Below are 18,372 nucleotides of genomic sequence, written 5' to 3'. Positions count from 1 at the left end.
AACTGCTCCAGACGTCCCAGATGAAGCTCTTATCCAAGTGTCTTTAGTTCCTGAAACAGAACCAGCTTTAGGGTCGGATGAATCTTTTACCCTTTCTGATACAGCATCAAAGTTGGGTGAAACTATTGAGATCCGAGATTGTGAGCCGAATGAGGACTTCAGAAGTGTTAATCAAGAGCTAACCGTTCATATAAGAGAGTCATTTATAGAATTAAATCCGGGAAGGTGGGTACTTCCAGTAACAGATTTGCAGCGTCACGATTTAATTCAAAATTGTCCCCAACAAAACCTAGAGAAACCTGATGAGAGTTACCCCAAATATGCAAATAAGACATTTTTCTAAATTATATTTTACTAGATAATTGAGCAACGGCGAAAAGCAACATCGCAGATGTTAGCTTACTCCATGTCTCAAGACAAAGTTTATAGCTTTCCATGTCGACTTTTATCACATTTCTCGACACAGATGGTAAAAGAAGGATGTTGTGTCTGGGAAGATCTGAGTAAGATACTGCAAAGACATGAACAAAGTCAAGGACACATGGAGTGCATGATTAGATGGATGGAATTCTGAATAGGAATCAAATACGGAGAAACAAGAGACAAGGAAAACGAGAGACTGCTGAGGGAATCGCAAAAGTATTGGTATAACTTGTTTGAAAGATTGATCAATATCATAAAACACTTGCTGTTGTTGTGGTCTTCAGTCCAGAGACTGGTTTGCTGCAGCTCTCCATGCAACCTACATCCTTCTGAATCTGCTTAGTGTATTCAACTCTTGGTCTCCCTCTACGATTTTCACCCTCCACACTGCCCTCCAATATTAAACTGATGATCCCTTGATGCCTCAGAACATGTCCTACCAAATGATCCCTTCTTCTAGTCAAGTTGTGCCACAAATTTCTATTCTCCCCAGTTCCATTAAATACCTCCTCATTAGTTATGTGATCTACCCATCTAATCTTCAGCATTCTTCTGTAGCACCACATTTCGAAAGCTTCTATTCTCTTCTTGTCCAAACTATTTATCGTTCATGTCTCACTTCCATACGTGGCTACACTCCATACAAATATTTCCAGAAACGAATTCCTGACGCTTAAATCTATACTCGATGTTAACAAATTTCTCTTCTTCAGAAACGCTTTCCTTGCCATTGCCAGTCTACATTTTATATCCTCTGTACTTCGACCATCATCAGTTATTTTGCTCCCCAAATAGTATAACTCATTTACTACTTCAAGTGTCTCATTTCCTAATCTAATTCCCTCAGCATCACCCGAATTAATTGGACCACATTCCATTATCTTCCAAGTCCTTTGCTGCCTCTGACAGTCGGCCGCAGTGGCCGAGCGGTCTAGGCGTTTCAGTCCGGAACCGCGCGACTGCTACGGTCGCAGGTTCGAATCCTGCCTCGGGTATGTATGTGTGTGACGTCCTTAGGTTAGTTAGATTTAATTAGTTCTAAGTTACAGGCGACTGATGACCTCAGATGTTAAGTCCCATAGTGCTCAGCGCCATTTGAACCTTTTTTTATTTTCTTTAAAAATTCTGTGATAGAATCACAATGTCATCGGCGAACCTCAAAGTTTTTATTTATTCTCCATGGACATGGATTTTAACTCCTATTCCGAACTTTTCTTTTGTTTCCTTCACTGCTTGCTCAATATACAGATTGAATAACATCGGGGAGAGGCTACAACCCTGTCTCACTCCTTTCCCAACCAGTGCTTCCCTTTTATGTCCCTCGACTCTTGTAACTGCCATCTGGTTTCTGTACAAATTGTAAATAGCCTTTCGCTCCCTGTATTTTACCCCTGCCACTTTCAGAATTTGAAACAGAGTATTCCAGTCAACATTGTCAAAAGCTTTATCTAAGTCTACAAATGCTAGAAACGTAGGTCTGCCTTTCCTTAATCTGTCTTCTAAGATAAGTCGTAAGGTCAGTATTGTCTCACGTGTTCCAGTATTTCTACGGAATCCAAACTGATCTTCTCCGAGGTCGGCTTCTACTAGTTTTTCCATTCATCTGTAAAGAATTCGCGTTAGTATTTTGCAGCTGTGACTTATTAAACTGATAGTTCGGTAATTTTCACAACTGTCAACAACTGCTTTCTTTGGGATTGGAATTATTATATTCTTCTTGAAGTCTGAGGGTATTTCGCCTGTCTCATACATCTTGCTCACCAGATGGTAGAGTTTTGTCAGGAATGGCTCTCCCAAGGCTGTCAGTAGTTCTAATGGAATGTTGTCTACTCCTGGGGCCTTGTTTTGACTTAGGTCTTTCAGTGCTCTGTCGAACTCTTCACACAGTATCATATCTCCCATTTCATCTTCATCTACATCCTCTTCCATTTCCATAATATTGTCCTCAAGTATATCGCCCTTGTATAGACCCTCTATATACTCCATCCACCTTTCTGCTTTCCCTTCTTTGCTTAGAACTGGGTTTCCATTTGAGCTCTTGACGTTTATACAAGTGGTTCTCTTTTTCCTGTAGGCAATACCTATCTTACCCCTAGTGAGATGTGCCTTACATTTGTCCTCTAGCCATCCCTGCTTAGCCATTTAGCAGTTCCTGTCGATCTCATTTTTGAGACGTTTGAATTCCTTTTTGTCTGCATTATTTACTGCATTTTTATATTTTCTCCTTTCATCAATTAAATCCAATATTTCTTCTGTTACCCAAGGATTTCTACTAGCCCTCGTCTTTTTACCTACTTGATCCTCTGCTGCCTTCACTATTTCATCCGTCAAAGCTATCCATTCTTCTTCTACTGCACTTCTTTCCCGCATTCCTGTCAATTGTTCCCTTATGCTTTCCCTGAAAATCTCTACAGCCTCTGGTTCTGTCAGTTTATCCAGGTCCCATCTCCTTAAATTCCCACTTTTTTGCAGGTTCTTCAGTTTTAATCTACAGTTCATAACCAACAGATTGTGGTCAGAGTCCACATTTGCCCCTGGAAATGTCTTACAATTCAAAATCTGGTTCCTAAATCATAAAAAACTTAGCTTCCGTCAATATGGCGTTTAGGGGGGGATCTAGAACCTCTTAACCCGAACGATAGCGGAAATAGCGAAAATTTTGTACAGCTGTTTAAACTGTTATCCAAATATGTTCTAACATTAAAAGAGCCCTTGCAACATATTAACCAAAAGCAACTTTGTCAGCATTATCTGAGCCGCGATATACGAAATGAATTAATTACATTAATGCCCAACTCTGTTACCAACGAAGTAATAAACAGAGTCAAACAAGCAAAATATTATGCCTTCATGCTCGATTGAACGAGGGATTCGAGCAGTGTGGAACAAATATCAATAGTATTAAGATTTTGTAATTCCTCAACTGGAGAGAGATGAGGAACATTTCGTTGGGTTTATTGTCGTCGCAGAAACAAATGGAGAGTATTTAAGAAAATTCATTTTAAATTGACTATAAAATAATGGCCTATACATCCAAAACTGTCGAGGACAGTGATATGATAACGGTGCCAATATGACTGGCAGTAATAAAGGTATTACAACAAAAATACTCAATATTAATCCACGAGCGTTCTTCTGGTCGCACGCATGCCATTGTTGGAATTTGCTTTTTCTAGATGTCGCTAACACTACTATAACAGCTAAAAGGTTTTTGGCTTCATCAATAAAGTTTATGTGCTTTTTACAAAATCAAGCAAACGTTGGGATCTTATAAAAACTAAATTGAAATTGACATTGGATCCTCTGTCTGAAATACGATGGGAAAGTGGAATCGGATCTGTAAATGCAATATTTTTGGAATCTGATGATGTCATCGAAAGTGTGAGTGATCTGAAAAGCCGGCTGCGGTGGTCTCGCGGTTCTAGGCGCGCAGTCCGGAACCGTGCGACTACGGTCGCAGGTTCGAATCCTGCCTCGGGCATGGATGTGTATGATGTCCTTAGGTTAGTTAGGTTTAAGTAGTTCTAAGTTCTAGGGGACTAATGACCACAGCAGTTGAGTCCCATAGTACTCAGAGCAATTTGAACCATTTTTATTTTATCTGAAAAATAGAACTGATGATTCCGAAACTCTTAGAGAGTGTGAAGCAGCCTCGAAAGAAATGTTAACTTTTGAGTTCATTGTTGCAATACAAGTGTGATATGAGATTTTGCTGCGTATCAACCATATAAATAAACTATGGCAATCGGTTCAACTGAACTTGAAAGTCGCTTTGATACTTTATGTTCATTTCGTGACTGGATTCAAGATTTCCATAACACAGGATTTGAAACATGTGTTGCAGAAACTCGATTGTTTGTACGAAATTGAGTCTCAGTTTTAAGAAAAAGGAATAGCATAGAAAAAAAGAATGTTCGGTTATGAACAAATTGATACACCTATACAATGTGCTGATGCGCAGTACAGAATTAGCTTTTTTAACACAATGATAGACGCTATAATAGTCGATACTGAATGTCTATGCAAAGCTCTCAATGAATATTTTGAACGATTTGGTTTTATTTACCATATGAATTATTTGACATCGATGTCCAAGGACGAGTTTTGCAAACATTGTAATGATTTGTGCAAAATACTTCAAGAAGGAGAAAATAGCGACCTACAGCCTACATACAGCTTTTCGTACTTTATGAGGAACTCCAGGTTTTAAAATCCAACTTACAGTACTCAATCAAAGACGCAAAACAACCTATTCAGTACATAGTAGAAAATAATTTGGAAGAAGCACATCCAAATCCTTATATAACATCAGAATAACGCTCACAGAACGGTCAGTACAGATTCTGGCGAGAGAAGTTTCTCAAAGTTAAAATTGATTAAGACATACTTAAGAAGCACGACGTGCAAATAAAGACTATCTGCGTTGTCAGGACTATCAATTGAAGTGGAAACAGTGGCTAGTATTAACTTACGACGTAATCTTAAAAAAATCCACTGAGGCGAAAAGCCGGAAGTTTCGTTTATTTTAATGTGTTTCTCTAATGTAATGTTTGTCATTGCAATAATCCTTGTATATTACAATAATAAAATTTGCGTAAGATCATTATTAGAGTATAATTCAGCCCAACATTTTGTCTCTGACTGGAAGCTGATAGAGGGGCCCCGCAAAGCTGATTGGTCGTCGACGTTGTTTTCGTCCAGCGCCGACACTGCCCGAAAGACACTTGTAGCTTTGTACCGGTATCGAACTCAAATTTTTACTCTAATTGGGAATAATTAGTATACATTTTCGCTTTCCCAAGCACTCAGTACCTATAGATGTAAAATGTAACAATGTCTATTGTGATGTGTAATTTGCATCCAGTATTTTCAAATTATGGAAAAAAGTGGCACAAAGTTACCCCAACTGACTGTATTTTTCATCTAACAAAATTCCCGAATCGCAAATAGTACATCACATAACAATTCCATCAGTTTTAGTTCCTGAGGCACAACAATAAATCGGGGAATTGGACAGCTTTGGTGTGGTAAAATCTAGTAACACAATCGTTCAATAACAAACCACATTCACGAACAGAGCGCTGCTGAGTCTGGGGAAATTAAAAGTGTAGAATGAAATACACTCATTGTCATTTGCATTGTTGTAGGCTGTTTATAGCAGCAAAGCGAAATGCGATTTGTCGTACACACAACTACGTTACATTGTTGCAGGGGTGCTTTCAGTCACGCGTTTACTGAAAGAGGTAGGCTTACTGTTCACTTGTTCACTGCAAGCCGAGGAGACGATAATTGATAGTTAAATATTTTAGATTGATTCGGAACTATACACAAACGGAATTAAAGTCGCAAATTATTTATTCTAATAATAATAAAATGCGCTCAAGAAGATTATTGAAAAGCTACAGTAAAAGAAAAAAAAATAGCGAAATGCGAATAGGACTCCGTACACACTTACTTATTTACCCTAGATAGGCCACTTCGGGAATCGAGAATCTCGACGATTTTTGCCTTTGTACGCTGTTGATTTTGATAGTGGCAAGATATCGGTTCCGGAAATTCCAATAGTTTCTAGAATCTTTTAATGTTAAGTTTAAATTGCTATTACAATTCCTCAGGAAAAAGAGGTCGTAAAAGACTGACAGACAGCAAATGACAAAAAAATAATTATTTCGTGTGATATAATTACAAATTAACTATTTTCGGTTTTTTCCCATACTTGGAGCGTGAAACGGTGTTTCTGGCCAAATTTCATGGCTCTGGTTCAATGGGAAGTTCCCTTCACATTTTATTCAGTTTGCATCAAAATATGTGACACAAACTGCTGCATCTTTTGTTTGCATTGATTTAGAATCTTGTATCTTTCACGTCGGCAAGGGACCATAGACCTTAGTATGTGACATAAATTTCATCTTGATTTCTCTACCCGTTTCTGAGTTCTTAACATTCGGACAAGTAAAGTGATCCTATATTTGTTTCGTTTTCACCGACGGAACCCTGAAAAGGAAGAAGGAGGTTACGGAATTGGTTGGAGGCAAACAGAGAGAAAGGTCCCAAAAAAGGGTACAAGAGATATGAAAAAATGTCTTTTCGCAACTAGAGGCGAAGTTTTGCACTGTGTTATCTTCCCGAAAAGCTTTTATTTATTAACCTGATGATCACTCTACGGTAGAGTATCAAAGCCCTAGGCTAGTGCGGCTGTTTGCGTTATTTCTTCTAACCTCCAGCACCAGCGAGCATGTCAACAGTGGGAATACTTAGCTACGCCACCTGCGACATACACACACGCGAGGCATATGGCATGGAGGCCGGAGCCATTCCACGCCGCCTGCAAGCAGTCGGTTGTCGTGGTAACCGTGACGTCACTACTCGAAGCAGAAGAGGGGGTGCGCGCCGTGCTAGCCATAGCCACGTTGCCACGCGTTTCTTGGCGCGGGAGGCCAGTCGCAGGGGTGCCGCCTCTCTGAAAGGCCGACTTGCGTTAGTTGTACCGTGTAAAGTAGTGGACTCGTGTGCAATGAATCTGGATGACGCCCAGTCTTGTATAAGTACTGATGTAACGCTTTCGAGTGAGGACATCATCACTTCCTTGCAGGAGCTTTCGTTTTCAAGGAGATGTGAAACTGAACGACACCAAATTTTGAAGAAAGGACGTCCAACACCGGCACTACACCTTCTTCAGATAGACAAGTTGAAAACACGTGCATTCCAGAGTTCGTGGTATGAGCAGCACAGGTGGTTGTGTGCTAGCCCTACAAAGGGAAAGCTGTTCTGCTGGCCATGTTTGCTCTTAGGCACCAGAAAAAGTGTGTGGTCTGCTGAGGGTTTCGACGATCTGAAAAACCTGTCCAGAGGTTTAGTGCGACACGCTTCTTCTAAGGATCATCTGAGTAGTTTTATTTCGTATAAAGTACTGTCCAGGCAAGTCAAAAGTATTGCACAGCAACTTGACGAACATCACAGTCTGATGAAAAGCAGACACAACAATGAAGTGAAAGCTAACAGAGCTATCATGAAAATTCTGATTGACGTAACGTGTCTTTTGTGTAAGCAGGAGCTAGCTTTCATAGGTCATAATGAGACAGGAGAGACCCTGAATCCCGGAAATTTCAGAGCCATTTTTAAACTTGTATTAAGCAGAAACGAAGATTTGAAAGCATACTGGAAGAAAATGGACTATTTCCGGGGATTTTCAAAAACTATACAGAACGAACTGATTGCATGTATAAACGAGGAGATTTGTAAATATATTCATTCAAGTTTGGATAGAACCTCATTTTATGCCTGCATTGTGAACGAAGCAACAGGTGTTTCAGACACCTCACAATGCTCTATCATTGTGAGGCTAGTGGACCCCAGTGGCGATATACAAGAACATTTTCTTGGTTTTCATGATGTTAGCGAAACTAGAACTGCAGCTGCTTTATGCACTGTACTGAGCGACGTGTTTCGGAATTTTGATATGAAGAACAAACTGGTGGCCCAATCCTATGATGGTGCTTCCGTTCTGACAGAAGAATTAAATGCCCTGCTAGCTAAGGTCCGTGAAGTTGCCCCCCAAGCTCTTTTTACTCACTGCTTTGCACATCATTTAAATTTAGTTTTGCAACAGAGCTGTTCTTATATGAAACCGGTAAGGATTTTTTTCTCCACGCTTCAGGGTATTCCTGCTTTCTTCCACCGGTCTTCCAAACGCACAGCAATTCTCGACAGTATTGTTGGTAAACGCATTCCGCTGAACATTGAAACGAGATGGAACTGTAACGCTAGAATAATATCTGCCATTCACGAAAACCGTTTGGGGCTGATTGAAGTTTTAAATAAAATACTTGAGAGTGCAGACTCTAGTGCAACGACTACAAGAGAAGCCAGTGTTTTCAAACATAGCCTTCTAGACTTTGACTTTGTTTTTCTTCTCTCTGTTTTTCAAATCATATTTGTAAAGACTGAACTGCTTTTCAACATTCTTCAGGAAAAAAACAATGACGCACAGTTTTGCAACAAATCTGTCTCAGAATGCATAGCTTACATGATGAACTTAAGAAAGGAAGATAAATTGATTGAATTTTTAGATTCAACAAAATGCTCGGCTAATTCACAAGCTGAATCTTTCATAAACAGAGCTGACCTGATGGATGGATGCATTGGCAATCCGTTGATGTTAAAATACAGACAAGTGTACTTCGAGGTATTGGATAATATTGTAACGCAACTGGAAACGAGATTTTCACAATGTGATAAACTGCTTTTTCTGAAATTGGGCGATACTACTCAGTTCGCCAATTATGGTCAGCATTTCCCTGGAGACGGTATGGATTCATTATTACAAACGTATGGCGCATCCTTCAATCCCTCACAGTTGCGTGTAGAACTGGAAACGGTATATTCTTCTCAGCATAAAGAAACATTTCACACTCTCCTTTTGATGGACGTTATCAAAAGGATGATTGAGAATGAAATGGACCAAATTCTTCCAGAAGCTTTCAAACTATTTTGTCTGATTGCTACCATTCCTGCTACAAGTGTTTCAGTTGACAGGATTTTTTCTCATATTGAACGCGTAAAAGTGTATTTGAAGAACAGTATATCCCAGCATTGCCTGTCATCTCTTGCTTGTACCTCAATTGAAAAACCAGTACTGCGGGTACTCGAAAGCCGAGATACGTGGTACGACGATGTCATCGAGAGATTCGCAAAGAAGGATCGTCGAGTTAACTTGCTGTACAAGTAACAACACTCGAACTTCCACTCTACCAGTTGGTTTGTAAATATAAGTGAGTATCATTATTATTTTACTATTGTTGTTGTTGTTGTGGTCTTCAATCTGAAGACTGGTTTGATGCAGCACTCGATGCTACTCTAAACTGTGCAAGCCTCTTCATCTCTGAGTAACTACTGCAACCTATATGCTCCAATGTGATCTACCAACTGATCCCTTCTTCTAGTCAGGTTATGCCACAAATTTCTTTGTTCTACAGTTCTATTTATTATGGTATCTCCTCATTAGTTACATGCTCTCCCCATCTAATCTTCAGCATTCTTCTGTACTACCAAACTTCAAAAAGTGTCTATTCTCTTTTCGCCCAAACAGTTTATCATCCCATGTTTCACTTCCATACATGGCTACATTGCATACAAATACTTTCAGAGATAGCTTCCAGACATTTAAATCTATACTGGATGTTAATAAATATATCTTCTTTAGAAACCCTTTTCTTCCCATAGCCAGTTTACATTTTGTATCCTCTCTCCTTTGGCCATCCTCAGTTATTTTTTTACCCAAATAGCAAAACTCATGTACTACTTTAAGTGTGTCGTGTCCTAATCTAATTCCCTCAGCATCACCTGATTTAATTCAACTACATTCCATTATCCTCATTTGATTTTGTATCCTCTTTTCAAGACACTGTCCATTCTGTTCAACTGCTCTTCCAAGTTATTTTGCTGTCCCTGATAGAATTACAATGTCATCAGCAAACCTCAGTTTCTATTTCTTCTGCCAGACTTTAATTTGTACTCCAAATTTTTCTTTTGTTTCCTTTATTTCTTGCTCAATGTACAGATTGAATAACATAGGAGATAGGCTGCAAACGTGTCTCATGTCACCTCGTTTCTGTACAAGTTGTATATAGCCTTTTGCTCCCTCTATTTTGCCCCTGTTACACTCATAATTGCAAAGAGAATATTCCAGTCAACATTTTCAATAGCTTTCTCTAGGCTTTCCTTCCTTAACGTAACTTGTAAGAGGGGCCGAAGGGTCAGTATTGCCTTGTGTGTTCCTATATTTCTCAAGAGTCCAAACTGGTCTTCCCTGAGGTTGGCTTCTACCAGTTTTTCCAGTCCTCTGTAAAGAATTTGTGTTAGTGTTTTGCAGCTATGACTTATTAATCTGGTAATTTGATAGTATTCACATCTTTCAGCACCTCATGTCTTTGGAATTGGAATTATTATATTATTCTTGAAGTCTGAGGGTATTTCGCCCGCTCATACATCTTGCTCATCAGATGGAAGAGTTTTATCTTGGATGGCTTTTCCAAGAGCGTTAGTAGTTCTAACGGAATGCTGTCTACTCCAGGTCCTTGTTTTAACTTAGGCTAGTCTTTGTGCTCTGTCAGATTCTTCGTGCAGTATCATATCTCCCCTCTGGTCTTCTTTAAGTTTACCCTCAAGTATATCGCCCTTGTAGAGACACTGTGTATGCTTCTTTCAGCTTTGCTGTCTTTGCTTAAGACTGATTTTCCGTCTGAGCTCTTGTTTTCATACATTCCAAGCTCTATCTGTAGAATGCTAGATTTGTTTCTGCTGATGATGACATCCTCTCGAATAGTCCCACCTGGAGATCCGAATGGAGGACTATTTTACCTCCCAAATATTTTACTGAAGAGGATGCCATCATCATTTAACCATACAGGAGAGCTGCATGCATTATCATGATTATTATTAACAGTAGTAGTAGTATTAGTAGTTTTCATCATTATAGTAGCAGTAGTAAGAAGTGAGATGCGAGTAGACAAGTCATGAGTGAATAGGCTTACCCACTGGTTTGTTACTGCTGGGTTGCGTATCTGTTGGGACAATCCTACTGAGTGAAATCATGATCCTTGAATATTTTTGAATTTGAAAAGATGTAAGAGACAGAAGTGAAAAACAAATTACTTTATCTGATGGACAGAAAGCACATTATAGCCTTACTGCTATTTGCCTGACAGCTTCCTTCCCTTCTATTGCAAAAAAAGATCAGTATCGCTAAAGTACAAATATATGGGGTATCAAATGAAATTTGTGACTGTGTTGAGGACTTTTTGGTGGAGAGGATGCAGCATGTTGTGTTGGATCGAGAGCCGTCATTAGGTGTACCCCAGGGAAGTGTGATGGGACAGTCATCATTCATGTTATTCATTAATGACCTTGCCTCCAATATTAATAGTAACCTCAGACTCTTTGCAGATGATCCCGTTATCTGTAATGAAGTACTGCCCGAAAAAAGCTGCATAAATATTCAGTCAGATCTTTATAAGATTTCAAAGTGGTGCAATGACTGGCAACTTGCTTTAAATGTTTGAAAATGTAAAATTGTGCATTCTGCAAAACAAAACAAAAAATTTACTATCTTATGACTATAATATGAATGAGCCACTATTGGAATCAGCCAACTTATACAGCTACCTGGGCATAACACTTTGTAGGGATATGGAATGGTATGATCTCATCAAGCAGGAGGTAGACTTTGGTTTCTTGGTAGAATACTGGGGAAGTACAATCAGTCTACAAAGTTCATTGCTTGCAAATCATTTGTGCGACTATTTCTAGAATATTACTCGAGTGTGTAGGACCCATACCAAATAGAACTAGCAGGGGATATTGAACATATACTGAGAAGAACAGCACGAATAGTCACAGGTTTGTCTGATCCATGGGGAAGTGTCACAGAGATATCGAAGAAACTGAACTGGCAGGCACTTGAAGACAGATGTAAACTTTCCTGAGAAAGTCTACTAACAAAGTTTCAAGAACTGGCTTTAAATGATGACTCTAGCAGTATACTACAGCTCCCTATGTATCACTTACATATGTATCATGAGGACAAGATTAGAATAATTACAGCATGTACAGAGGCATTCAGTCACTATCATTCTTCTCATACGCCATAGGTGAATGAAAAAAGAAGGAACCCTAATAACTGGTACAGTATCCTCTGCTGTGATGGGAGTTTGAGAAGTATAGATGGAGATACTGAAAGTTGTCATCTCTTTTTGGATTGAGGCAATTAGTGCAAACACAAAAAAATAAAAATAAAAAAAAATGTAGAAGCATAATACCCCAACAACCAAGTAGAAATTGTATGCAGTCAATGAAAAAATCTATACCGTATCATGAAATACACCAACTTTGCCATCAAAAGGGAAATCAGTAATAGAGAAAGAAGGGTTCAAAGTCTTCAGACCATCCACAGCTTGTTTTGCCTGGTTAATCAGATGATAATCTTTCTGTCGAAGCTATGGGAATAAAATGATTCGTGAGAGAATAAGAATCTACTCTGCCACCCAACCCTTAATTAACACACATTCTTCAAGTAATTAGTAAGAAATGCGGATTGACCAGTCCCATTGATAAAATAGTACTCGTAAGTCAGTGGATTTGAGATTCGCATCGATGAACTGGCACTCTTAGTACAGGTGAGGTCCAAGTATAAGAGCACACATAGGATCTGCAGTGGGGACGGCAGCTCATATTAATTTCACACTGAAAGGCAAAGTAGTTTTGAAATTTCATAACAAATGGCTCTCGGTAGACTTGCTACTGGTCAGTTTCCATCACACGTTCTGGCTTTCTTCCAACTGATCCTGGGGTTGGGGGGAGGGGGGGGGGGGCAGGATGTGAGTTTGGTTCACGGGCATATTTTTTCCAGTGGATGAGGAAGGTGGAGGTTGGGGGAGGTGCACCTGCTGCTTGTGCAGGGTACACCACCACCCTTATGTCTTTGTCTCCATAAGAATTATTTAAAACAATTTGGGTGACAGTCTCCACAGAAATGTATACCTCCTTTACTTGCCATCACATGAGGCTTTACACAATGAGGCTTTCTGTGATCCCATCACACATATTTCCCAGCCTGTTCTGTATTGATATCTTAATGTGCCCTACATGCTAGGAAGTGTGTTGCCTCTGGCATCGAGCAGGTTGGAGTAGACAATTTAGAATTAGTGTGGGGTCTCTTCCACCCTGACAGATGCAGCTTAGTGCGAAGTGGTCAACAAATTACTCAGCATGACCACTTCCTGATGTCGATATAGGTAGAATATTTGGTAGTGGCTGAGAGAAAACTACTGGAAAGAATGATAAGAAAGACAAACAGGTTGCTGTACAGTCAGCAGGCTGAGTTTCAGTATAATGACAGGAAAACATATATTACACTACAAGTGTAGTCCACCACATCAATAATGTTTCTGTACAACAGCCTTCAGGCCATCTACAAAGACTGATCGCCCCCTCATGGAATGAGGAGTGCCATTCTGCAATCAGTTGCAGGCATTCACCCCTGTGCAGGTTGAAATGCTACCCAACTGCCGAGAACCTCAAAGCCATTTGGGTTGCAAGGGTCTATTACTGCTGAATTATTGACGAGCAAAAGCGATAAAATTCTTGTCAGCTGTGAGAGCTTGGTGGGCTGTTTGTTCTTTATAGAGCATTTTGTTTTCAGCGAAATGTCCCAAGCAGGATGAACGTCAACAAAAGCAAAACAAGGATAATGGAATGTAGTAGAGTTAAGTCGGGTGATGCTGAGGGAATTAGATTAGGAAATGAGACACTTAAAGTAGTAAAGGAGTTTTGCTATTTGGGGAGCAAAAAACTGATGATGGTCGAAGTAGAGAGGATATAAAATGTAGACTAGCAATGGCAAGGAAAGCATTTCTGAAGAAGAGAAATTTGTTAACATCGAGTATAGATTTAAGTGTCAGTAAGTCATTTCTGAAAGTATTTGTATGGAGTGTAGCCATGTATGGAAGTGAAACATGGGCGATAAATACTTTGGACAAGAAGAGAATAGAAGCTTTCGAAATATGGTGCTCCAGAAGAATGCTGAAGATTAGATGGGTATATCACATAACTAATGATGAAGTATTGAATCGGATTGGGGAGAAGAGAAGTTTGTGGCACAACTTGACCAGAAGAAGGGATTGGTTGGTAGGACATGTTCTGAGGCATCAAGGGATCACCAATTTAGTATTGGAGGGCAGCATGGAGGGTAAAAATCGTAGAGGGGGGCCAAGTGATGAATACACTAAGCAGATGCAGAAGGATGTAGGTTGCAGTAAGTACTGGGCCATGAAGAAGCTTGCACAAGATAGAGTAACATGGAGAGCTGCGTCAGACCAGTCTCAGGACTGAAGACCACAACAACAACACCCCAGCCGGCCAGGAATGGGGCCAGGACTGATTCCTACCATATGTGAAGTCCTTTTATACACCAGGGAAACCAAAAGTACCTTAGCAAGAAGTCATTGCTGTTGTTCCTTAATATTAAGTAAAGTTACAATGCCCCAGTAGTGAAAGCTGGTAGAAACAATCAATCATCACAGAGTGTGTGTCTCTTCTTGCTGAGTCAAAGACTTTTTTTTAAGTGTCAGATAAAACAGGATTCCACATTTCACTTAAAGGATAGGCTTTGTCTCTGTTTATAGTATTATCTGCTAGTCTAATTTCAGTTGATTCTTTTAAAACATAGTCCTAATACTGAGACACAGGAACCAGTACCTGTGCCTCAACATACATCATTCTATGCTCCACAACTAGATTGTGACCCTCCACTGCAGATTTCTCAGGTTGCGGTAACAGCATGTGACAATGCTGCTCAACACATCTCTCATGATTGGTGCTAATTTTCTGGCCAGTATATGTTTTCCCACAATGGTAAGGGATTCTGTAAACACCAGGCTTGCTTTGCCCCAGATCAGCTTTCACTGTGTCAAGGAGAGCTCTAATCATGGCTGGTGGGCACAACACACTCCTAATATTAGGTATATCGCATTACCAGCATGTAGTAGAAAACAACGGATCTACAATCATTGTCTACTGGTTCTGAGGAAGGTTCAAACTCCAAAGCATAATGGATCTATGTGTCAGTGTAGCTTTTATGCTTAAAACATGTTCTAGTTCTCGTATCAATGTTTTTGCATCAGAGATGGTGTGAGCCCTCCTTGCCAACATCCTCAGGACCCCTGTGCATTGGTATGGTGGATGACAACGTATCATATATAGATACAGGTCCATATGTGCTGGTTTTTTATGAACACCTTGTCCCAGAGTCCCATCATCCTTCCTGTAGATCAATACATTCACAGAATGAAGCTTTCATTCACTATTGTGAAGTTGGTGCTGGGCTGAAGGCATTTAAGGTACATATTAAGGAAGTGAAGCAACTGTTAAAAACTGCATAAATAATTAATATTTGATAAACTACTATAAACAGCTTGTGCTTGCATAAGCTAACTTTAACACAGTAACACTGAAAGCTGCAGACTACATTGGTATTCATAATAAAGTAGCTGTCACTGAAGTGTAACAAACATTGCCACGCAGCTAACAGCAACTTTCAGTTTTAATTCTAGATAGCTGTATGATTTGGGGAAATTGTGAGTCAAGGGTAAGCTTGCAATTATTTTTGAATTTGTAGGAATTCTGTCTCATGCTTTAAATTCATACAGAGCTTTCTGATGGAACTTGTACCAGAATATGGAATCGTAATTTGAACCGCAGACCCAAGGCATGGCTTATGTGAACTTTATTTCAGCAAACATTTTATATCTTTGCAAATGAGATTTTCAGCTTCTGTAAACAACTAGCTAGTAAACTGGTCACCTTATGGCAACAATTCTGTAATATAGGCCTAGTGGTATATTTCTGATGCTGACATACACATACACAAATGTGCAAACCAATGAACATAAAATATTTTCTTAAATTACGTTTTATTTATTGCAGGATTTTAGTTCCAGTATTTATGGCATTGCTACTAACGTACTTCAATCCCGAGACAGAAGTGTCAAAGGACCAAGCATATTTGTATGCTGCTGTTCTACTACTGAGCAGCTTACTGAATATTTTCATAATGCATCATACCTCTCTTATATCACAACGAATAGGCATGAGAATCAGAGTAGCATGTTGTTCGCTCCTTTACAGGAAGGTAAGCACATTGGTTATGTATTTTAGGATGTGAGATTTATGATGAAATGTAATTAACAATAACAAGGAAAATAATTTACAGAGTGATATAAACCTAAAATGTGTGATGGACTAAAAGTTTCTTGGCAGGTGCAGAGCAACATTACTATGGCTGGTGTAATTAAGATACACACTCCAAACTACACCTGAACTTAAAATTGTGATCTGTGTTACTGAAAAATAAATAAATGTTAATAATAGTAGATAAAATAATTAATGGAAAATCTCATATAAAGATGTGAAACAAATACTAACAAAGAGATAGAGGGGCTGGCCAGTACTTGCCTCAGCTCAGTACAGCCGATAGAAACACACACAAAAAAAAACAACGAAAATTTAAGTTCCTAGCTTTTGGAGTAAATGTTCCTTCATCAGGGAGGAGAGAGGGGAAAGAAAGGGAAGAAGGGAAAGTGGATTTAGTTACTCACAAACCAGGTTATGAAATAACAGGGAAAGGAAAACAGGGAGGGTAGCAGGGATGGAGGCATGGTTGTCAGAGGGAAACCAAAGATATTCTACTGTAGGTACTGTGCCAGCTTCAAACCAAAGAGGATGCATACAGAAGTAAAGAGGTATATAGTATAAAGATGTAGGATGAAAAGATGCATGAATGGCTAAAGAGGAAAGGGAAAGGAGAAGACTGAAGAGTAAATGGGAGTGAGGTTGTTTAATGTAGGTTCAGTCCAGGCGGATGGTGGGATGAAAGGATGCGCTGGAGTGCAAGTTCCCATCTCCACAGTTCAGAGGGACTGGTGTTTGGTGGGAGAAGCCAAATGGCACATATGGTGTAGCAGGTTCCTAGGTCCCTATAATTATGCTGGAGGGCATGCTCCGCTACTGGGTATTGGACATCTCCTAGGTGGACAGTTCGTCTGTGTCCGTTCATGCGCCCAGCCAGTTTAGTTGTTGTCATACCAATGTAAAAGGCTGTGCAGTGCAGGCATATCAGCAGATAAATGACATGTGTAGTTTCACATGTGGCCCTGCCTTGAATTGTGTATATTTTACCAGTAGCGGGGCTGGAGTAGGTGGTTGTGGGGGGATGCATGGGGCAGGTTTTGCAGCGGAGTCGGTTACAGGGGTAGGAACTGCTGGGTAGAGAAGGTAGTCTGGGAATATTGTAGGGTTTAACAAGGATGTTACGGAGGTTAGGGGGGTGACGAAAGGCAACTCTGGGTGGTGTGGGGAGAATTTTGTCAAGGGATGATCTCATTTCAGGGGTTGACTTTAGAAAGTCATATCCCTGGCGGAGTAATTTATTGATGTATTCGAGGCCAAGATAATATTGGGTGAGAAGGGGGATGCTTCTGTGTGGTCTGAGGGTAGGAACATTGTTGTTGGACGGGGAGGAATGTATTGCTCGGGAGATCTGTTAGTGGACGAGGTATGCAGGATAGTTGCGGGAGAGGAAAGCACTGGTCAGGTTATTGGTGTAATTGTTGAGGGATTCGTCACTGGAGCAGATATGTTTGCCACGAATACCTAGGCTGTAGGGAAGGGAGCGTTTGATGTGGAATGGATGGCAGCTATCAAAGTGAAGGTACTGTTGTTTGTTTGTGGGTTTGATATGGACAGAGGTGTGGATGTGAGCTTCAACAAGATGAAGGTCAACATCCAGGAAGGTGGCTTGGGTTTTGGAGAAGGACTAGGTGAAATTCAGATTCGAAAAGGAGTTGAGGTTATGGAGGAAATTAAGGAGTGTTTCTTCACCATGAGTCCAGACCACAAAGATGTCATCTATAAACCTATACCAGGCCAGGGGAAGCAGCTGTTGGGTCTTCAGGAAAGCCTCCTCCATGCAGCCCATGAAAAGGTTGACATAGGACGGAGCCATCCTGGTTCCCATGGCAGTTCCCCTGATTTGTTTGTAGGTCTGGCCTTCAATAGTGAAGTAATTATGGGTGAGGATGAAGTTGGTAAGTGTGATAAGGAACGAGGTTTTTGGAAGATCTTCGTGTGGGCGTTGGGAGAGGTAGTGCTCAAGGGCAGAGAGACCATGGGTGTGTGGGATGTTTGTGTAAAGGGATGTAGCATCTATGGTGACAAGAAAGGTTTCAGGTGGGAGAGGAGTGGGAATGGATTTGAGGCGTTCTAGGAAGTGGTTTGGGTCCTTGATGTAGGATGTTAGTCTGCGGGTGTAGGTTGGAGGTGTTGGTCTACCAGAGCTGAGATACGTTCTGTTGGGGCTTTGAAGCCTGCTACAATGAGACGGCCAGGATGGTTCTC

The 18,372-nt window shown here is 40.2% G+C and overlaps 1 protein-coding gene across 1 annotated transcript in view; it reads left to right on the top strand.

Annotated features, from left to right (window-relative positions):
- The window catches only part of LOC126335571 (ATP-binding cassette sub-family C member 4-like), a 309,710-nt gene that overhangs the window by 104,712 nt on the left and 186,626 nt on the right, over window positions 1-18,372 (top strand). Inside the window, exon 5 of the mRNA XM_049999000.1 lies at window positions 15,904-16,108. Within this exon, the coding sequence (XP_049854957.1) occupies window positions 15,904-16,108 (205 nt within the window). The remainder of the gene's footprint in view (window positions 1-15,903; window positions 16,109-18,372) is intronic.

Source organism: Schistocerca gregaria, chromosome 2 (genome assembly GCF_023897955.1).
Source record: "Schistocerca gregaria isolate iqSchGreg1 chromosome 2, iqSchGreg1.2, whole genome shotgun sequence".
In the NCBI taxonomy this organism is placed as follows: Eukaryota; Metazoa; Arthropoda; class Insecta; order Orthoptera; family Acrididae; genus Schistocerca; species Schistocerca gregaria.
The sequence above is the reverse complement of the archived record's forward strand: the minus strand, read 5'-3'. Positions and strand labels throughout refer to the sequence as shown.